This window comes from Gorilla gorilla, chromosome 22, assembly GCF_029281585.2.
Source record: "Gorilla gorilla gorilla isolate KB3781 chromosome 22, NHGRI_mGorGor1-v2.1_pri, whole genome shotgun sequence".
Lineage (NCBI taxonomy): Eukaryota > Metazoa > Chordata > Mammalia > Primates > Hominidae > Gorilla > Gorilla gorilla.
Genome location: NC_073246.2, coordinates 9837234 through 9855110, shown reverse-complemented (window position 1 = coordinate 9855110; position 17877 = coordinate 9837234). Strand labels below are relative to the sequence as shown.

General features: G+C 40.6%; 1 protein-coding gene across 1 annotated transcript in view; it reads right to left on the bottom strand.

The window, feature by feature from the left end:
- LOC101129069 (putative tyrosine-protein phosphatase TPTE) overlaps positions 1 to 17877 on the bottom strand; it is a 63507-nt gene that overhangs the window by 39651 nt on the left and 5979 nt on the right. Inside the window, exons 2-4 of the mRNA XM_055373843.1 lie at positions 14148 to 14256; positions 11441 to 11497; positions 128 to 181 (exon numbers count right to left, since the gene is read on the bottom strand). Coding sequence (XP_055229818.1) covers positions 128 to 181; positions 11441 to 11493 — 107 coding nt within the window. The 5' untranslated portion in view covers positions 11494 to 11497; positions 14148 to 14256. The remainder of the gene's footprint in view (positions 1 to 127; positions 182 to 11440; positions 11498 to 14147; positions 14257 to 17877) is intronic.

The following is a 17877-nucleotide window of genomic DNA, read 5'->3' as shown; positions in this document are numbered from 1 at the left end:
AGAGAAGTGTGTACGGATGGATGCATGGATGGATGGATGGATATATTTGTTTATGTGCCTGTGTGTGTGAATACTTCTATGCTCAGTTATAATTCGATAAATAAAGACACACATATGCATAACTCACCTTTCATTCATACGTGCCTCTGGGTTCACTCCTGATAATTCATTTGTGGGTGGACTAGAGGATGACAAAAGAATACAGTCAGACAGGAGACACAATTCAAAATTTACTTTTCTGGTAAAACTAGCTTCATTACTGTGCACATAAACCAGTTAAGTTCTGACTATTCATGTGTATAGCACTATTTGGTTCTAAAATGTCATTTTTTTATTAAAAAGGAGGATTTATATGATGGCAACCAACATCTTAGGCTGGGGAAAATAGTAATGCTTTCAGATTTAAATAAACCTCTTTATTATGACCTCAGCCCCAATGCGTGACAGCCTTTGTGGTGGCAGTTATTTCAAACTAAACTTTTGTGTGGAGGTAGTCAGCCCTCTTATTCCACTAAATGTGCTGCCTTGAAAGCCCTCCATTACTTCTTCACTTGATTGTCTCTCTTGGTCCACAAGTACGGTAAAGTAACTGCAGGTCTGAGTCAAGGACACAATCCAATATGATGGTATTTGGGGTTTTGAGTACCACCCTGTATTGTGGCAGAGTTCTGCAGGGTCAAAAACATTTCTAGGGTTGTTAGCTTTTTTCTCTTCTCCTGAGGTCTTCACTACTCTCCGTCCCTGCTGTGCTTTCCTGTTTCCAAAGAGGATTCTCTGCTGTCCTCAGCCATTATAGTAAGGTCTCACATACAGGCAGTCTGAAAATATTTTTTATTTTTACTCAAGAGTATCAAACAGACTAGTAAGAAAAATCATTCTTCTTTTTATGTGGCCATCTTTTATCTAAATTCATTCAAGACATAAAGTCACCTTCATATCCTATAGTGAGATCACGCAGACACATGTGTCAAAAGTTTTTTGTTTTTCCATTAATGCCCTTGAATGGGAACTTCCCTAATCTCAACCTTTATATTTCTCTGCAGTACCTGTGGGTGCATGCCTTGATTTAATATGAATGCATATAGGTATATATAAATGGTATATAATTGTTTCCTCCCTTGTTCATACATCCTTATATCTATATTGATTTATTTCTTTTTCTTTTTCTTTTTTTTCTTTTTTTGAGGGGGAGTCTCCCTCTGTTGCCCAGGCTGGAGTGCAGTGGCAGGATCTCGGCTCACTGCAAGCTCCGCCTGCCGGGTTCATGCCATTCTCCTGCCTCAGCCTCCTGAGTAGCTGGGACTACAGGCACCCGCCACCACACCCAGCTAATTTTTTGTATTTTTAGTAGAGATGGGGTTTCACTGTGTTAGCCAGGATGGTCTCGATCTCCTGACCTCGTGATCCACCCACCTCGGCCTCCCAAAGTGCTGGGATTACAGGCGTGAGCCACCGCGCCCAGCCTCTATATTATTTCTGTCTCACAGTTCACTGACAGCTCCACTCCAGGGTACTGATTTGAATTTAGACTTGGCAGTGCTACAGAATTTAAATATATATATGTATCGTCCAACACCAATATGACATCCTGGACTTCACTTTCTGGTTTGAATTACTCACAAGCGATGTTTAGTTCTTTACAATTGAATACAGCACAAACTAAGAATTTGGTGGTTTACTTTATTTCAAATTCAGCTGCAGTTTCTATATACAAATCCCCTTGACCCCATCTCATTTCCTGACACTAAAATCCCTTCATGAGTGCCTTGTTTTTGCCATTATAGGTGTCTTCTCTGCTCTCACATAGGGTCAAAAAACTGCCCCATACAATGTGATGATGGGTGTGGGCTTGCAGTGTTAGCCTCACATGGCGGTAGAGCTCTGGGTGTCAGGAACCCTGCCAGGGCCATTAGCTCTGTTTTTTTTCCCTAAGGGCTCCACTGCTCCCTGTCCACTGTTACTCGCTTGTTGCTCTGCATAGGATTTTCTTCCCTTGGTCCACTCTAGTATGTCTCATACACAGAAAATCTGACTTTCCTAAGTATGTGCCTGCTACTAAGGGTGACAAGACAATAACAAGAAGTTTCCCTTTTTTGCCCTGTTCCTTTTTTATTCAATTTAATCAAAAAGTTGGATAAGGGGCCTGCAGGGCCTATAGTGAGGAGGTTCATAAACAGTGTAAAAGACATTCTGTATGGCCATAGATGATCCTGAGTGTAAGCACATAATCTTCATCTTTCTCTCTGTCGATTCTCTCTCTCTTTTCTCTTTCTCTCCCTTTCTCTCTCTCCCTGTGTGTCTAGATAGACAGAAGTATGTATATCTGCATATATATTTCTTTAAATATTTGTGTATATATATTTTATAATTCACATTTCATTGGTGGTTCTATCATAGGTCATTGATGTCAATTCTGTATGCAGGCTAAAGGAATATAAAAGTAGATAGTTGGACACACATGTAATTCTAAACTTACTTTTTGAATCAAACAGCTACAGTTACTCTACGATGTACTATCTGGTTGACATTTAAATATTCCTGTGTATATCACTAATTCGAACTAGGTGTATCCTTTTTTTTAGGTGGAGTCTCACTCTCACCGAGGCTGGAGTGCAGTGGTGCCATCTTGGCTCACTGCAACCTCCGCCTCCCAGGTTCAAGCAATTCTCCTTCCTCAGCCTCCTGAGTAGATGGGATTACAGGCATGCACCACCACACCTGGCTAATTTTTGTATTTTTAGTAGAGACAGGGTTTTGCCATGTTGGTCAGGCTTGTCTCAAATTCCTGGCCTCCAGTGATCTAGCTGTCTTGGCCTCCCAAAGTGCTGGGATTACAGATATGAGCCACCATGCCTGGTCAGTGGCATTTATTTCTAATGTAACTGCAGTCTGTAAGGAAACATGCCTCTTACCCCATCTAAATTCTTGATTCATAAGTCCTTCTGTCACTTCTTTACTTTCACCCATCATGGCTGTCTTTCCTGCCCAGAAGATATGACCATGTAGCTGTAGGCCTGAGTCAGGAACTCCCTACAAAATGATTGTGGGTTTGGGTTTGGAGCACCAGCCTCACATGGTGGTAGAACTCTAGAAGGTGAGGAACCCATTACGGTTTCATGAACTCTGTTCTTTTTGCTGAGTGCTTCACTCCTCCCTGTCACCTGTTACCTCCCCATTGCTCCATATAGGATTCTCTCTCCCTTTGGCCCACTCTAGTAGTAGGAGAGTCTCATAAATGGAAAACCTCAGAGGTTCCTAAGGGATTGGATACTACTAACTTAGAGTGACAAATATACTAAGAGGAAGAAGCATCCCTTTCATGACTTCATCCTCTTTTATCCAATTTGGTCTGAAAAAAAAAATAGAAGGTTATCTATAGATCCTACAGTGAGAAGATTTAGACATAGTGTCAAAGATACTCTGTATTTCCAAGGATATGCCTGACAGTGAATTTCACAAATATCAACTTCTCTTTCTCTTTCATTGTTTTATGTTTCTGTGTGTGTATGTGTATGCATGCGTGTATGTTATGTGTATATATGTATATATACACTTACTTGTATATAAATCTTTGTTTCTCATTCACATTTCATGGGTGGCTCTATCATAGGTTACTACCATCAACTCAATTGGCTGTGGGCTGGGGAATTATAAAAGCATATTACTCAGATACAAACACAATTTGGACTTACACTTTTGGTCAAATAGCTGCAGTTACTCTAGACAAGAGTCTACCTGCCAAGGAATGCCAAAGATTGCCAGCAACCAGAAAAAGCTAGCAAAGAGGTATCAAACAGATTCTTCCTTATAGCCTTCATAAAAAGCCAACCCTACTGACAACCTCAATTTCAGATTTCTAGTCCCTAGGACTATGAGATCATTAATTTTTGTTTAAGCCACTTGGTTTGTGATACTTTGTTAAAGCAGCCCTAGAAACTAATATAGCCTAACCTGGTAGAATCTCATACACAGGCAATCCAACAGTTTTCTAAAAGTTTTAGCTACTAGTCAATTCAGCTAGGAAGAAGAAGTAGACTTCTTGTGATCTACTTATCTTGTATCCAACTAGACCCAAAAAAGAAAAGGATGTTACATACAGAAGCTGAAACTACCAGTACTTTAGAAACAGTGTCCAAGAAACTCTATAGTTAACATTTTTGTGTATCTTTATGAACATACACATACATAACACCTTTCACTGATGGCTCCATTATAGGCTAGTGATATCGTTTCACTTTCACTGAGGACTCCATCATGGGTTAGTGATATCACTTCATTTGGGTCAGAGCTAAAGAATTAAACTAAATTGTACATAATCAAATACCATGTGAATTTGTAGGCTTAATTTTTATTCAAATTAGCTACAATAACCCTACAACTAATAAACTAGCTGTTCTGAAAAAACAAAACAAAACAAAACACATGCAATTTAGCCATTTGGAAACAATAGTGACCATCCCTGCCTGTCTCCATAGACAACAACAGCAACTACCCAGGAGTAGTTACAGTAAAATTAGGAGAGCATTAGGCTGGCTGATGAAAACAGGGAAGGGCTGAAGAGCCATCCTTGGGCCTTCACTCCTCCACCTGCCTCCATCTCCAAAGCCCAGGTTACAAACCAGAGAGATTGTCTCCTCCAATGCTGCTTTGTTCAGGAGCTTGAAGGTGATATAGTTGTTAAATTTAACAAAATTTTCCCTGTGGTTGCCTCTGTACTTGAGTCCTTATGCAACAAACTGCAAGCTAACCTAGTGTGTAAACTAACAGCATAATTATGAATAGAATATACACTTGTAACAGATAGCTGTGTCTCAGTCAATTGCAGCAGCTGAGCTTCAGTCAATTGCCGGTGGCTGACTGATTCAAATAAGACAAAACATCCAGCTGTAACCAGTTGTAAACAACAAAGCTGTTTCTGGACCTCACTTCCATTTTCTGTCCATAATGCTGTCTGGCTACGTTGCCAGCTTGCAGTTCTCAGAACTTGTTCTCGTTCTAAAAGCTTCCCAACTCACGAATCATTCTTGCACTATTAAACTCTTAAATTAACCTTGTCTAAAGTTTTTCCTTTTCACAACCCAGAGGAGTTGCCTGGTCAGTGTTTCATGGTTCCTGAGACTCTCTACCCTGGGGCACATCACTTCTCTTCATTTTAAACTTACTGACAATGACACAGCTTACGTCCTAGATTTCAGTGAGACTGACTATATAATTCCTGCCCAAACCAGGACACTTTTGAAAGGAAAAAGTGGGTGCTATTAATAATTATGTTGCAAGAACAGCAGCAGACTGAGATTGTCCTTCAGTCCTTCCCCAATACAAATGACCAGAGTAGCCAACAGCCACAAAAAATCTGAGTTCACAAACCAACATGATTAGATATCTGAGGAATACAACTACTGAAAAAGAAATTCAACAAGCTGAACAACAGCACACCGACTGTAGCAAAACTACTGGAACACACTGACCAAGATTTTAAAGTAAGCATGACAAATATTCTTAAGGATAATAGGACACAAAGGAAGATGTTGAAACATGAAATGAGAATGGGAGTCGTAAGAAAAAATAAAAGAGAAAGCCTTAACTGTAAAAGTATGACTGTCAAAAAAATATAACTTGTTGAGGGATAAATAGTAGTTTGGATACATGTGAAAAGCTAATTAATTTAGAGTTAGAAGATTAGATTGAGAAACTTACCCAGAAAATAGTAGAAAAGAATAAAGAGAACATACTAAAGAAGAATATTATGGAGGATAAAAACAGCTATCTAACATCTAGAATATGAAAATCTAAGAAGAAATGAAAACTAAAAATGCAAAATAAAATGTGAAAATTTATGATGATAAATTTCCCAAAATTCAAGAAAGAAGAAATATATCAGCTTTAAGTATCTAATGGAGACAAAGAGAAAATTCTAACACCTTCTAGAAACAGCAAAAGACCTATGAGGGCACAAGGACAGACCAACATCATAGCTCTCTGTACCATAAAGAAAGCTTCCACAGGATAAAGTCCACAGGATCAATATCATATTGCTGTTCTCTGAATATATTGTAATATGATTAGCTTTTTTAAAAAAACCCACATTTGAAACTAAATTACACATTACTGAATGCCTCTTATGTTAAAAGGGAAATCATGAAATATTTTAAATACTAAGAGCTGATTGATAATAACATGACAAAGTTTGTAGGATACAATGAAGCAATATTTAGAAGAAAATTTACCAATATATAAGCATTAATAAGAAGTCAAGATGGTTAAAAGCAAAGAGTACACATTTAAGTAGAGAGGCTGGAAAAGGAGCACAAGGCAAAGTCTATGGAGTAATAAGGAAGCAAAACATAAGGAGGTAAGCATAAGTCACTGAACTGGAGAAGAAAAAACCGTGGAGAAGATTAACAAAACAAAAGTGTGTCTCTTTGAAAAGATTACTACAATAGACCTGTGGCAATAATAATCAAGAACAAACAGAGTGAATATCCAAATAAAATGTACAAGAAGGGAGCATAACTAGAACACAACTAACATTTTTTAAAATAAGATTATTCAATTATATGCTAATAAATGTGAAAACTTAGATGGAATGGAAAAATTCCTAGACGAATATAAAACACTAACATTAGTGCAAGAAAATATATTTATATAGAAATAGAATACTCAAGTAACAAAGAAATCAACCTAGTATTTAAAGCCCTTCCCTCTCCCAAACACCACAGGGCCCACATAGGTATTTTTCAAAATTTTTTAGAATATTGACATACTTACTACAAAATCTATGTCAACATATAAAGGCTCCATTAATAACTTAACTAATCATGCTAATAAAAAAAGGTGTAGGGATGCCATAAGTATCAATGGAGCAAAATATTGAGCTCAGAGATAAACCTATGTAGATATATGTCACTGACAATGATTACATAAACAAGGAAAAAGGATGAATTGTTTCATAGATGGTATTTGGAAAATCAGCCTACCATTGGGAGAAAAATGAAACCAAATCCCTACCTAACACCATATTGAAGGGTAGACTCTAAGTAGATTAAAGCATTAAATGTGTAAATTAAAACTATGAGGATTAGAAATTACCTTTGTAGACTGAAAGTGGGAAAATTTCAAACTTCACAAGTAAAATAATAAGGCAAAAAGTTCTGTCATGAAGAGAATGAAGAACAACAATGCCAAAGCTAACAGGCAGATGACGGATTAGGGAACATAACTTCAATGTCTCAAACTGACATGAAGGATGATTTGAATACATAAAGCGATAGTCCAAACTTTTGAATGGGATTCCATGCATCTGAGTCTGTTTAGTAAGGGATACCTGAGGCTGGGTAATTTATAAAGAAAAGAGGTTTATTTGGCTCACAGTTGTGTGCTGCACAAGAAGCCTGATGCCAACATCTGCTTCTGAGGCTGCTCCCATTTATGGTGGAAGATGAAGGGGAACTGACACGTGCAGAGATCAAATGGCAAGATGGGAATCAAGGTGCGGGAAGCCGCTGGTCTCTTTTTAAACCACCAGCTCTTGCAAGAACTAATAGAGTGAGTACTCACTCACCCTCACTCCAAGGGAGGGAATTAATCTATTCATCTTCCAAACACCTTCCATTAGGCCCCACCTCCGACATTGGGGATCAAATTTCAACATGCAGTTTGGGGGTACAAACCTCCAAACAATAGCATCATGTTTTTAATGTTACTAAAAAGAGTGAATCATTGCTATATTGTTTACAAATGTAACATAATCACTTTGAAAATTAAACATAATTTTAAAAGAAATTTGATTAACTTATTCTAAAATATAAAATATTCAAAAACAGCACACGTAAATTAACAAGACAAAGATAGGAACACTAGTGGAAAAACGGGCTAAGTTCATGAATGGACCATTACAGAAGAAATCCCAAATGCTATAAGAACATAAAATGATGCTCAAATTCATAAGTTATCACATAAATTCAAAGTAAAACATAATGTAATATGTTATGACCTATTAGATTGATTATATAAATTAGAAAGTTTGATAATGTCAAGTGTTGTTGTGAATGTGTATGTGTAGGAACCATCATGCACTGTTCATGAGATGCAGACTGGTATAACCATTGTGAGGGCAATAGGCAGTATTCAGTAAAATTCAAAATATGCAATCCCATGGCCCATCAAGTCCTGTTTCATATTCCTACAGAAATACTCAAACAGGTCTATAGGGGTCTGGCATAAGGATAATCATTTAGCGGCACTCTTTGTGAAGGCAAATGGTAGGAAGCAATATATGTGTTCCTCACTAGGGGATGCATGCATGCTGTGCAATTTTTCATACCAGTTAAAAGCAACAACAAAAGGTATGCACAAGAAGAATAATCTTATGTTACTAAGCAAAAAACTAACAAAATGAGATACAACTTAATACCATTTAAGTAAATTTAAAAACATATAGGCAAAACAATAATACGTAGTTTACAGAACACATATAAATGTATATACTGTGTATTAAACATATTAAAATTGTTGCATATGTGCATGTATCTGTATATGTCAATATGTATAATGTACTCTCATCTATATATTAAAAAGGCCTACAAGTAGCAATGAGCCAATGGCAATCAGCATACCAAATGCAAAATATTGATTGGTTTCTAAAGGGCATGAGGTTCTTTGGGTAAATGGCTGATTCCAGGGCTGGGGAAATGCTCAAAAAGTGATGGGAACATGTCAAGTCAAAAGGACACAGGGACTAGCTTTTAGGGAGTCCCACTGGCCAAATATGGGACCATTTAAAGATCAAAATAAATAATGACAGAAAGGATTGTAATTCATTGAAATAATGTAAGAATTTATAAGTTCATAGTAATAGTGAACAAATACGGGTAGGAATAGCTCTCCTTATAATAGAATGATACTTATTAAACACAGAAAAACTACTTTTTTTTTAAAAAAATCACCATTTTGTAATGATCACAGTTACAACTGATTCACATAAAAATCAATGAATGCTAAAACTAGGGCATGAAAGTTTTATGTGGAACAGGATACTGAACATTGAAGATAGTTTTAACATAGACTGAAAGTATCTCCCCCCAAGGTGGATATTAATTATAAACTGAATAATATTTACTTGTCAGCGAATAAATCTGGCAATACCTCTCAACCACAATAGAGATATGAACCATAAAACAGTGTAATATTCAATAGAGGAGTTACTTAATCTGAAAGTGGTATTCAAATCCCTCATCTATCCTTTAAAAGGCCATGAAATTATTTCCTGTCATCTCATATAAAAGATGTTGTAATATTCTAAGAGCTTGCATTTAGGTTGTCTCTGAAAAGAGTCTGATGAATAACTTGACAATAAGAAAGTGAATGCTGAGATTTTAGAGTGAACAGACATTTTAATCTCACAGTCTACTTTGTGTTAACTCACCCCTCTCACATTTCAAAAATATCTAAAAGTAGCTGTTAGACATTCTATTAAGTCCTCCTGGTGAAAATGGAAATGTTTGGATATTTGATCTTTGCATCATCTTCCTATATCCCACTTTTAAACATTTTTGGCATTGAAACTTATTCTTCAAATGAACTTTTAGATATCACACATGCTTAGCAAACTTCAAATCTGCAAGTGGTGAATAGATAATCTGCACAGGAAACACTTTTTTTTTTTTGAGACAGAGTTTTGCTCTGTCATCGAGGCTGCAGTTCAGCGGTGCTATCTCAGCTCACTGCAACCTCTGCTTCCCGGATTCAAGTGATCCTTCTGCCTCAGCCTCCCGAGTAGCTGGGACTACAGGCATGCACCACCATGCCCAGCTAATTTTTGTATTTTTAGTAGAGACGCAGTTCTACCATATTGGCCAGGCTGGTCTTGAACTCCTGACCTCGTGGTCCACCTGCCTCGGCCTCCCAAAGTGCTGGGATTACAGGCTTGAGCCACCATGCCCAGCCAGAAAACACTTTTGACAAACACACCAGCATTTCCTTTTGTAGAATCCTTGGGCCATATTAAGGGTATTGTTAAGCTGCCATCTCATAAAGTGTACAGAATAAAACACTAATTTGGGGAGACGTTAAAAGGGAATAGTAACAACAGCAGCAGCGCTTGTTTTATTTAAATGTGGAAAATTAATTCAAAATATAAAAAAATATTTTGGTGACTATATTGGTAATCTTATGATAAGAAATAACTTTCTGAGTATAACAAACAGCATCGGTTATAAAAGTACCAATTATATTTGAACACATGAAGCTTATTATAAAGCTCTATGTAAGGTTGCTGCATTTTACTTCAAACATCAAATGCAAAAATATATTAGAGATTTGCCACATGGAGCGGTGATATGACCAATTTATTTGAACAACAAAATTCCTTGAATCTAAAAGATATGATAAATATGACTTAGCTTACTTAAGACCCAACTTTTTAGAAAGAATTTTAGAATCAGTGTCCAGAAAACTATTTTCCCATGAATAACTCTGAGACTGAATTTCACAAACCTGAATTCCTCCCATCTCCAATATATATTATGACATCACCTTTCATTGTTGACTCCAGCACAGATTTCTGATGTCAATTCATTGGAGTCAGTGCAAAGGATTGAAAGGTAAATAGTAAGAAACAACATAAATGCATACACGACTTTTTTTTTTTTGGTTCAAATTGGCTATGATTGCGCTACAAATTACAATGTGTTGTCCCTAAAAATTCTCATGTAAATCTGTTATTGGGCACCTGGTACTTGATTTTTCTCTAGAAACAAGTCTCTATGTGTTGGTAATAAAAATTGTTTAGGACTCTCAAAAAAGTTTAATGAATCAAGATTTAAATACAATTCTTTATTACTGAACCTGATCATCATGTGTGGCAGCAAATTTAACTTAAATTTCCTTCAAATTCATGTCCCATTTGTAGTCACACATTATTCTTGCCCATTTTGATTTCCTAATTATCAAGTCCCTCCACCACCTTCATGCTCTTCATGAGTCACAGATATCTTTGCTTCTCCTCAAATAGGATCAAGTGACTAAACCTGAGGCAGGGGCTCCATCCAATGTGATGATGGCTTTGAGTTTGGAGCACCAGCTCTGAAGGGTGAGGGACAGATACAGGGTCTCTTAGCTCCTTTCTTTATGCTGAGGGCTCCTCTGCTGCCTGTCCAATGCTACCACCTTCTTTCTCCAAGTAGGATTCTCTACTCTCTTGCATCACTCTTGAGAGAGTCTCATACACAGGCATTCTGATAGTTTCCTAAGGTTTTGTTTGCTAATTACTTGGAGTCACAAACAATCTTTGAGTACCAAGCATCCCTCTTCTGACCTGACCTTATTTTTTCCACTCTGGTTCAAAAACAATGTTACCAAAGATGCTTAAAGTCTCTGATAGAAAGCTGTTGTTGCCATTGATGCTCCCAGTGTTTTTCACCACTTAGATCAGTCAACTCACCCATTGTGGTCATAGTTGTCAGAGCATACAGTAGAATCTGGTAGTGAATCCATAACTCTACCAAAGAGTAAAAAGCACATACAAAAAAATAAAGTCAGATATTTTGGAAGGCAATGAGGATGCTAATGTCAACAGTATTTCAGGACACAAAAAATAAAATCGGAGGAATTTTGACAAGAACTAAAGAAACAATTTCAGGATACAGCACTAGTACTTCTGAGACTGTGTGTGTGTGTGTGTGTGTGAGAGAGAGAGAGGACACAGAAAAAAGAAAGAAAATGTAAGAATAATGAATGTTTCTATATCAATGGCTAGTTCCCGGTCATCCTTGGTAGGAAATAAACAAGTAGATAAGTCAAGCATAGCCTTAATTATGTTTAAAACATTTTGTGAACTTAAAGTGGATTATGTGTTTACAATGATTTTGTTTTCTTTTTGTCTGGATTCATTTTCTTAAAGTTATATGGTTATGTTTTACAATATCAAGACTTCCTAGCACCGAAACCCCTGGCTTGGCTAATTTAATCTCTCTGCTACTTCATTTCCTCATCTGTAAGTTAAGACACATGCAAAATACACTCCACATCTGTCAACTTCATAAAACCATGCTGAATATTCAGCAATTTGCCAATATTGGTTTTTAGACAACCTGCTCTCTACACCATATATTATGCCATAAAAATCAGTATGTGGCAATATAAACTGATACACATTTTTAGTTTCAAATACACAAACATTCTCATCAAGGTAATACACTCCCAAGACTCAAGAATTAATGCTCTTTGCCACAATTTTCTAACTTTTCAAACATTTAAATAAGTTTAAGAAACTGATCACATACATTTTTTTGCTGCTGATAACAACTGGGATTCTCTAAGAGTGTGCTGAGGTTTCTTAACCTATTTGACCACAGAACCTCTTTCTCACAGTGGAAATGTGTGAGAAACACATTTTGGAAACAATATATTAAATGGTATCTTTTTATGTCTTTAAGAAAAGTTCCCCTACACAAACTAATTTTGGACTCTGATCAATAGCTCCAACCTTTAAGCCCAGATAGACACTAATATTGTGCTAGTCTTTCAGCCTGTGAGGAAAGGAGTGCCAGAGTTCAAATTATCGCATCTCATTAGCCTGGTCTGAGGGCCATGAGGGGAACCTTTCAAGTTCTAAGTGAGTGTTCTCATGTCCTTGAATGGCTCCTGGAAATTCATCCAGGTCTCAGGAAAAACAATACCTTTTACAAAAAGAAAGGCATCTATAGGCATCCGCTACTTTTCAGCAGGATAAATAATTGGATTGTCTATGCAGAATACACTAATAAATCATAACAGGGGAAAATGTTCAAAACACCAAAAAGGTAAGAATTTGAGTTTCTGACATAAGCAGACTTATTAAATGATTACTGGATTTTTCAGACATCCTCTACTGAGGAAGAGAACTGGAAGACACTCAAATTACTCCAGATTCAGGTGACAAGCCAGGATTGCTAAGCAAGTTCCTTGGGAAACTAATCTCCACAAAGGGCACGAGACATCCATAGATGTTACCTGAACTCCTTTCACGGAGAGTACTGCATGAAGTCTGAAATAATACTTTGATAAGCTGCTTTGGGGCACAGAATGACTTCCCTCATGGGACATGAATAAGTAATAGCTAAATTGCCCTCTAAGGAAGGTGAGAATTGCAAACTGTCCTAAACTGAAGTGGTCCTGCAGAATTCTTAAATGCTTTTTGGTAGACAGGAGCAACCACAGAAGTTTGAGTTAGCTGAAGGTTAGCTACACCTTTATAATCATGCTACCAGGTTATAATGAAAAGTAGGTCTCCGACCAAATCTGCCACACATACAGATATTCATTTAACAAAACATTCAGTAGCAAGCAGACACAGTACACAAGCTTCTGTAAGCTTTCCGCACTTTAGGTGCTCCAAGCATGAAAGCTTCATTCTCAACAGATTCCTAATGTTTCAGAGGCCAAAATCTTCCTAAACCTTCCTGGAGATAGGACCATATGAGGATCAAGCCTTGGGTGTCGTCTCTAAATATACACTACAGGCCACCCTCATACACCTTTATCCTGTTTATGCAAGGGTGGGCTGTCTCCAAAACACGTTAGTTGATTAACAGATCTTAAAATGTCATATAATTGTAACATCCATCATGCTGCTTTGTAAGCCATCAATTTCACTAATAAAAACCCATTTGTGACCTTTACTGTAATTATTAACAGTGTTTCAGGTGTTAATTGAGATGGGACCACTGAAGCCCTTTTGGTGGCCATCTCTGTGGAGTGGCTTCCTGAGCTGAACACTAGCTCACCATCCTTGAACAGAGCATCCAACATTAGGGCAACCAGCTGCCCCTGTAGGAAAGATTAAAGTGACCAGTATATGCATATTATCACACTGCCTAAAATGTCATAGAATGAGGCTTGGTTTGTTTTTTAAATTTTTTCTATTTCTATTATTTTTCTATCGAATTATTTTTCTATTTTTATTTGCTGGGTCACAGACAACAGCAAATTCCATACCTTGGGAGTTATACCAGCTCATCTGCCGTAGGAGTAGAAATATCAAAGCTCTCAGTCTACCGCCTTGTGCTTCAGAGATGTGGCCCAAGCACATCTTTGGACGTGAACCAGGGCAACCCAAGGCAGAGCTGGATTTCTGGGAGTTTCTCCCTGTAAGCCCTGGACATGCTTACCTATAGACCAGACTGCTTCCAGAGCCACTGCCGGTCAGAAGAGCCTGGGGTGTGTTCAGCTGCTAGAATAACACAAGTCTGAGGTCTTGTGTCGTCGGTCCAACATTCTCTAAGAGGGAGAAATTTAATCAAGATCCTGTTAGCAGTTTTCTCTCTTGTTGCCTTTCAAGATTATGGCTTTTCCTTTTTTCATTTTTTAGTTCCCAAAACCAAGCTTGTTAAATCAAATCTTGACCCAATTCCTGGCAAGTAACAAGGTTATTGCTATTTGGCCTTACACCCACGGGTTGTCCCCCAGTACCATGAGGGTAAGGGGACTCTGTAAGGTCCCTGGGAGGGGAAAGGAATGTCAATTAGTGGTCCCCCCAGCTGGGTATAAGCAAACTTTCCTATCTATAGGCCGCAGAGACCACCATCTAGTCCCCCCGCCAAAACTTTACATGATTTTAATTCTCCTGATGAAGATGAGAGGACAACAGCCAAGAGAGAGGGCAGAGGATGGGATGGGACTCCCTTGCTCAGAGACCTCACCTCTAGGTCTTTACCTCCTATTGAGAATAAGTCAGTTCTGTAATAAGAACTCTGTGTCCACAGCAACCCCAAACAGAATCCTAGCGCTCTTGTGATTCTTGTAGAGTGGGGAATAGAACGAGCTTGACCCAAGACTGTAGACACTTAAAAACATACTGTTCTTTGAGAATGGCAATCATTAAAAAGTCAGGAAACAACAGGTGCTGGAGAGGATGTGGAGAAATAGGAACACTTTTACACTGTTGGTGGGACTGTAAACTAGTTCAACCACGGTGGATGTCAGTGTGGCGATTCCTCAGAGATCTAGAACTAGAAATACCATTTGACCCAGCCATCCCATTACTGGGTATATACCCAAAGGACTATAAATCATGCTGCTATACAGACACATGCACACGTATGTTTACTGCGGCACTATTCACAATAGCAAAGACTTGGAACCAACCCAAATGTCCAACAATGATAGACTGGATTAAGAAAATGTGGCACATATACACCATGGAATACTATGCAGCCATAAAAAATGATGAGTTCATGTCCTTTGTAGGGACATGGATGAAATTGGAAATCATTCTCAGTAAACTATTGCAAGAACAAAAAACCAAACACTGCATATTCTCACTCATAGGTGGGAACTGAACAATGAGAACACATGGACCCAGGAAGGGGAACATCACACTCTGGGGACTGTTGTGGGGTGGGGGGAGGGGGGAGGGATAGCATTGGGAGATATACCTAATGCTAGATGAGGAGTTAGTGGGTGCAGCGCACCAGCATGTCACATGTATACATATGTAACTAACCTGCACATTGTGCACATGTACCCTAAAACTTAAAGTATAATAAAAAAAAATACTGTTCTGCCATACATACAGATACTCATTAAAGATGAGGGAGAAGGGCATGGGGTGGGGGAGAATGTACCAAAACCAAAGACCACAGGATAATAACCTCAGAGCAGAGACTATCTCTCCAGTTATTTTTTCTTTTGTATGTAATGGAGAGGATTCTTATTATTTACTCTGATGAAGAAGTTTACATCAAGTGTTCAGCTTCCTTTGTGGGTTACAGAGAATAACCAGAGGGCTCAGTTATGCTCTCTGAATAACAATGTTTGCTTAGTGTTTTCTAGACAATATTAAATTTCACTAAAATAGACAAGGTTGATAGGACTTGGGGGGATAACTCATTGACTCAAGCTATCATTTTATAGGATTGTGAGAAAACAAATAGATGTACATTTAAAATACACTCATATTCTCGCTAGAAGAGAGGATTTTGAATATTCTTACATCAAAGACATGGTAAATGTTTAAGGCAATGGATATGCTAATTACCATGATTTGATCATTATGCAATGTAAAATGTACTGAAACATCACATTGTACCTCATAAATATGTACAATTTATTATGTGTGAATTAAAATTTTGAGTATAAGAAAAAATAAACTTCAATTATAAGAAAACAACCCAACTTTTAAAAAATGGGCAAAATATGTGAACAGATACTTCACTAATAGAGATTTGCAACTGGCAAATAAGCAAATGAAAAACTGGTCATCATCACTAGGTATTAGAGAAATGCAGATTAAAACTACAATAAGAAGCAATGCTGCCCATCCAGACGCATTGTTTTGACCATTTCCAACTTACCCCGGCCCTTCCCGGGGTATCGCTGGGGACCCTACGCCGACGTCCCCCCTCCGCCCGCGCCCCAAGGGCCGACTGGGCAAATTGGGAGACCCGCCCCGCGGGGCGACCCAACTTTTCGGAACAGACCCCCACCGCCCACCCCCGCAGACCCCCGGACCCCCGCTCCCGGCGGAGATTCAGGGAACCCCGCACCCCAAGCCCTTCTAAATCGTGCAGTGTGAGTGTGACGGCCAAGAGCGGATGCAGCCCGGGATCGTCCGCACCTTCCCGTGGGCGGAAGCGCAGGAGCCGGCTGGGGAGGTGGCGCCCTAGAGGAGCGGCTAGAAAGCTGACACGGGGAACTGAGGTCAGCCTGGGGAGGGGACAAGACAACGAGAGCCGGGCGCCTCGGGGGCGGCGCGGGAGCCTCCGCAGGACCGGGCGGGCGCCCCGGCTGGCGCGGGCGGGGGGCGCGCCCCCTTTACCTGTGGCACCGGCTCCTCGGCCATTTCCTCATGCGGCGGCGGCCAGGACTGAGCTGACACCACTCAGGCCGGCCGGGTTTGAATGAGGAGGAGCGGGCGCGGAGAGGAGGGGGCGGGGAGGGCGGAGGGAGGGAGGGAGGCGTCGCGGAGTTTTTCTTGGCCTTTTGTGCGGACACCTCCCGGATTCCGCGCCCGCACCCGTGTCCCCCCAAAAGACACGGGGAGCCGCGGGCGAGGGGTGCAGCCATCCGCCGAGGCGCCTAGTGCCTTCGCGCCTCCAAGACCCCCGCCCCAACAAAAAAGGAGCGTCCGTCACCCCTACCCCTGCCCGGAGGATTTAGGGCCTGGGCTCACCTCGGGCGCGGAGCTAAGTGTAGGCGCCAGGGGTCCCTAGAGCCGCCGGGGCGCAGCGAGTCCAGCGCTGGGTGACCGTTGGGTCAGAAAGTGTTGAGGTAGCAGCTGTTGCGCCCTCCCTTGGCCCCGCCGCTCGGAGACGCCCCGCCCCCTGCCTTGAACGGCCGCGCCGGCCCCGCCCCCTACCTTGAACGGCCGCCCGGCCCCGCCCCAGCGCCCACGTGACTAGCATAGGCGCGCCCCCGCTCCGCCCGCCGCCGCAGACTCCGCCTCCGGGACGCGAGCGAGCGGCGAGCGCGCGCACTACCAGTTCTTGCTCGGCGACTCCTGCGCACGCGCGCGCCCTGCCACCCTCCCCGCACCCCGTGCCCCGCACCCCTCCTCCCGCCATCCGGCTTAACCTGGCGGGCGCGCGCCGCGGCAGTAGCCGTGACAGGTACCCAGCGGGGGGGTGGGGTTGGCCCGCGAGGGTGTGCGCAGGCACCGACCCGGGTCCTGTCCCCGCCGCCCCCTCCTCTGCAAGGTGTGCCTGGGCGAGAGGAGGGGCCCGCAGCCCGAACCCCTGGGTCACCCCGAATTACAAACAAAAACCTTAAAGCCATTGCTCGCGGGTTAGAAGACAGCTGTGCGTGCTCAGGAAAAGAAGCCACGCACAAGAGACCGCACGCGGCGTGGATACAGTGACACGAAACACCCAAAATCTCTTTTGAAAGGGAAACCAGGCACAG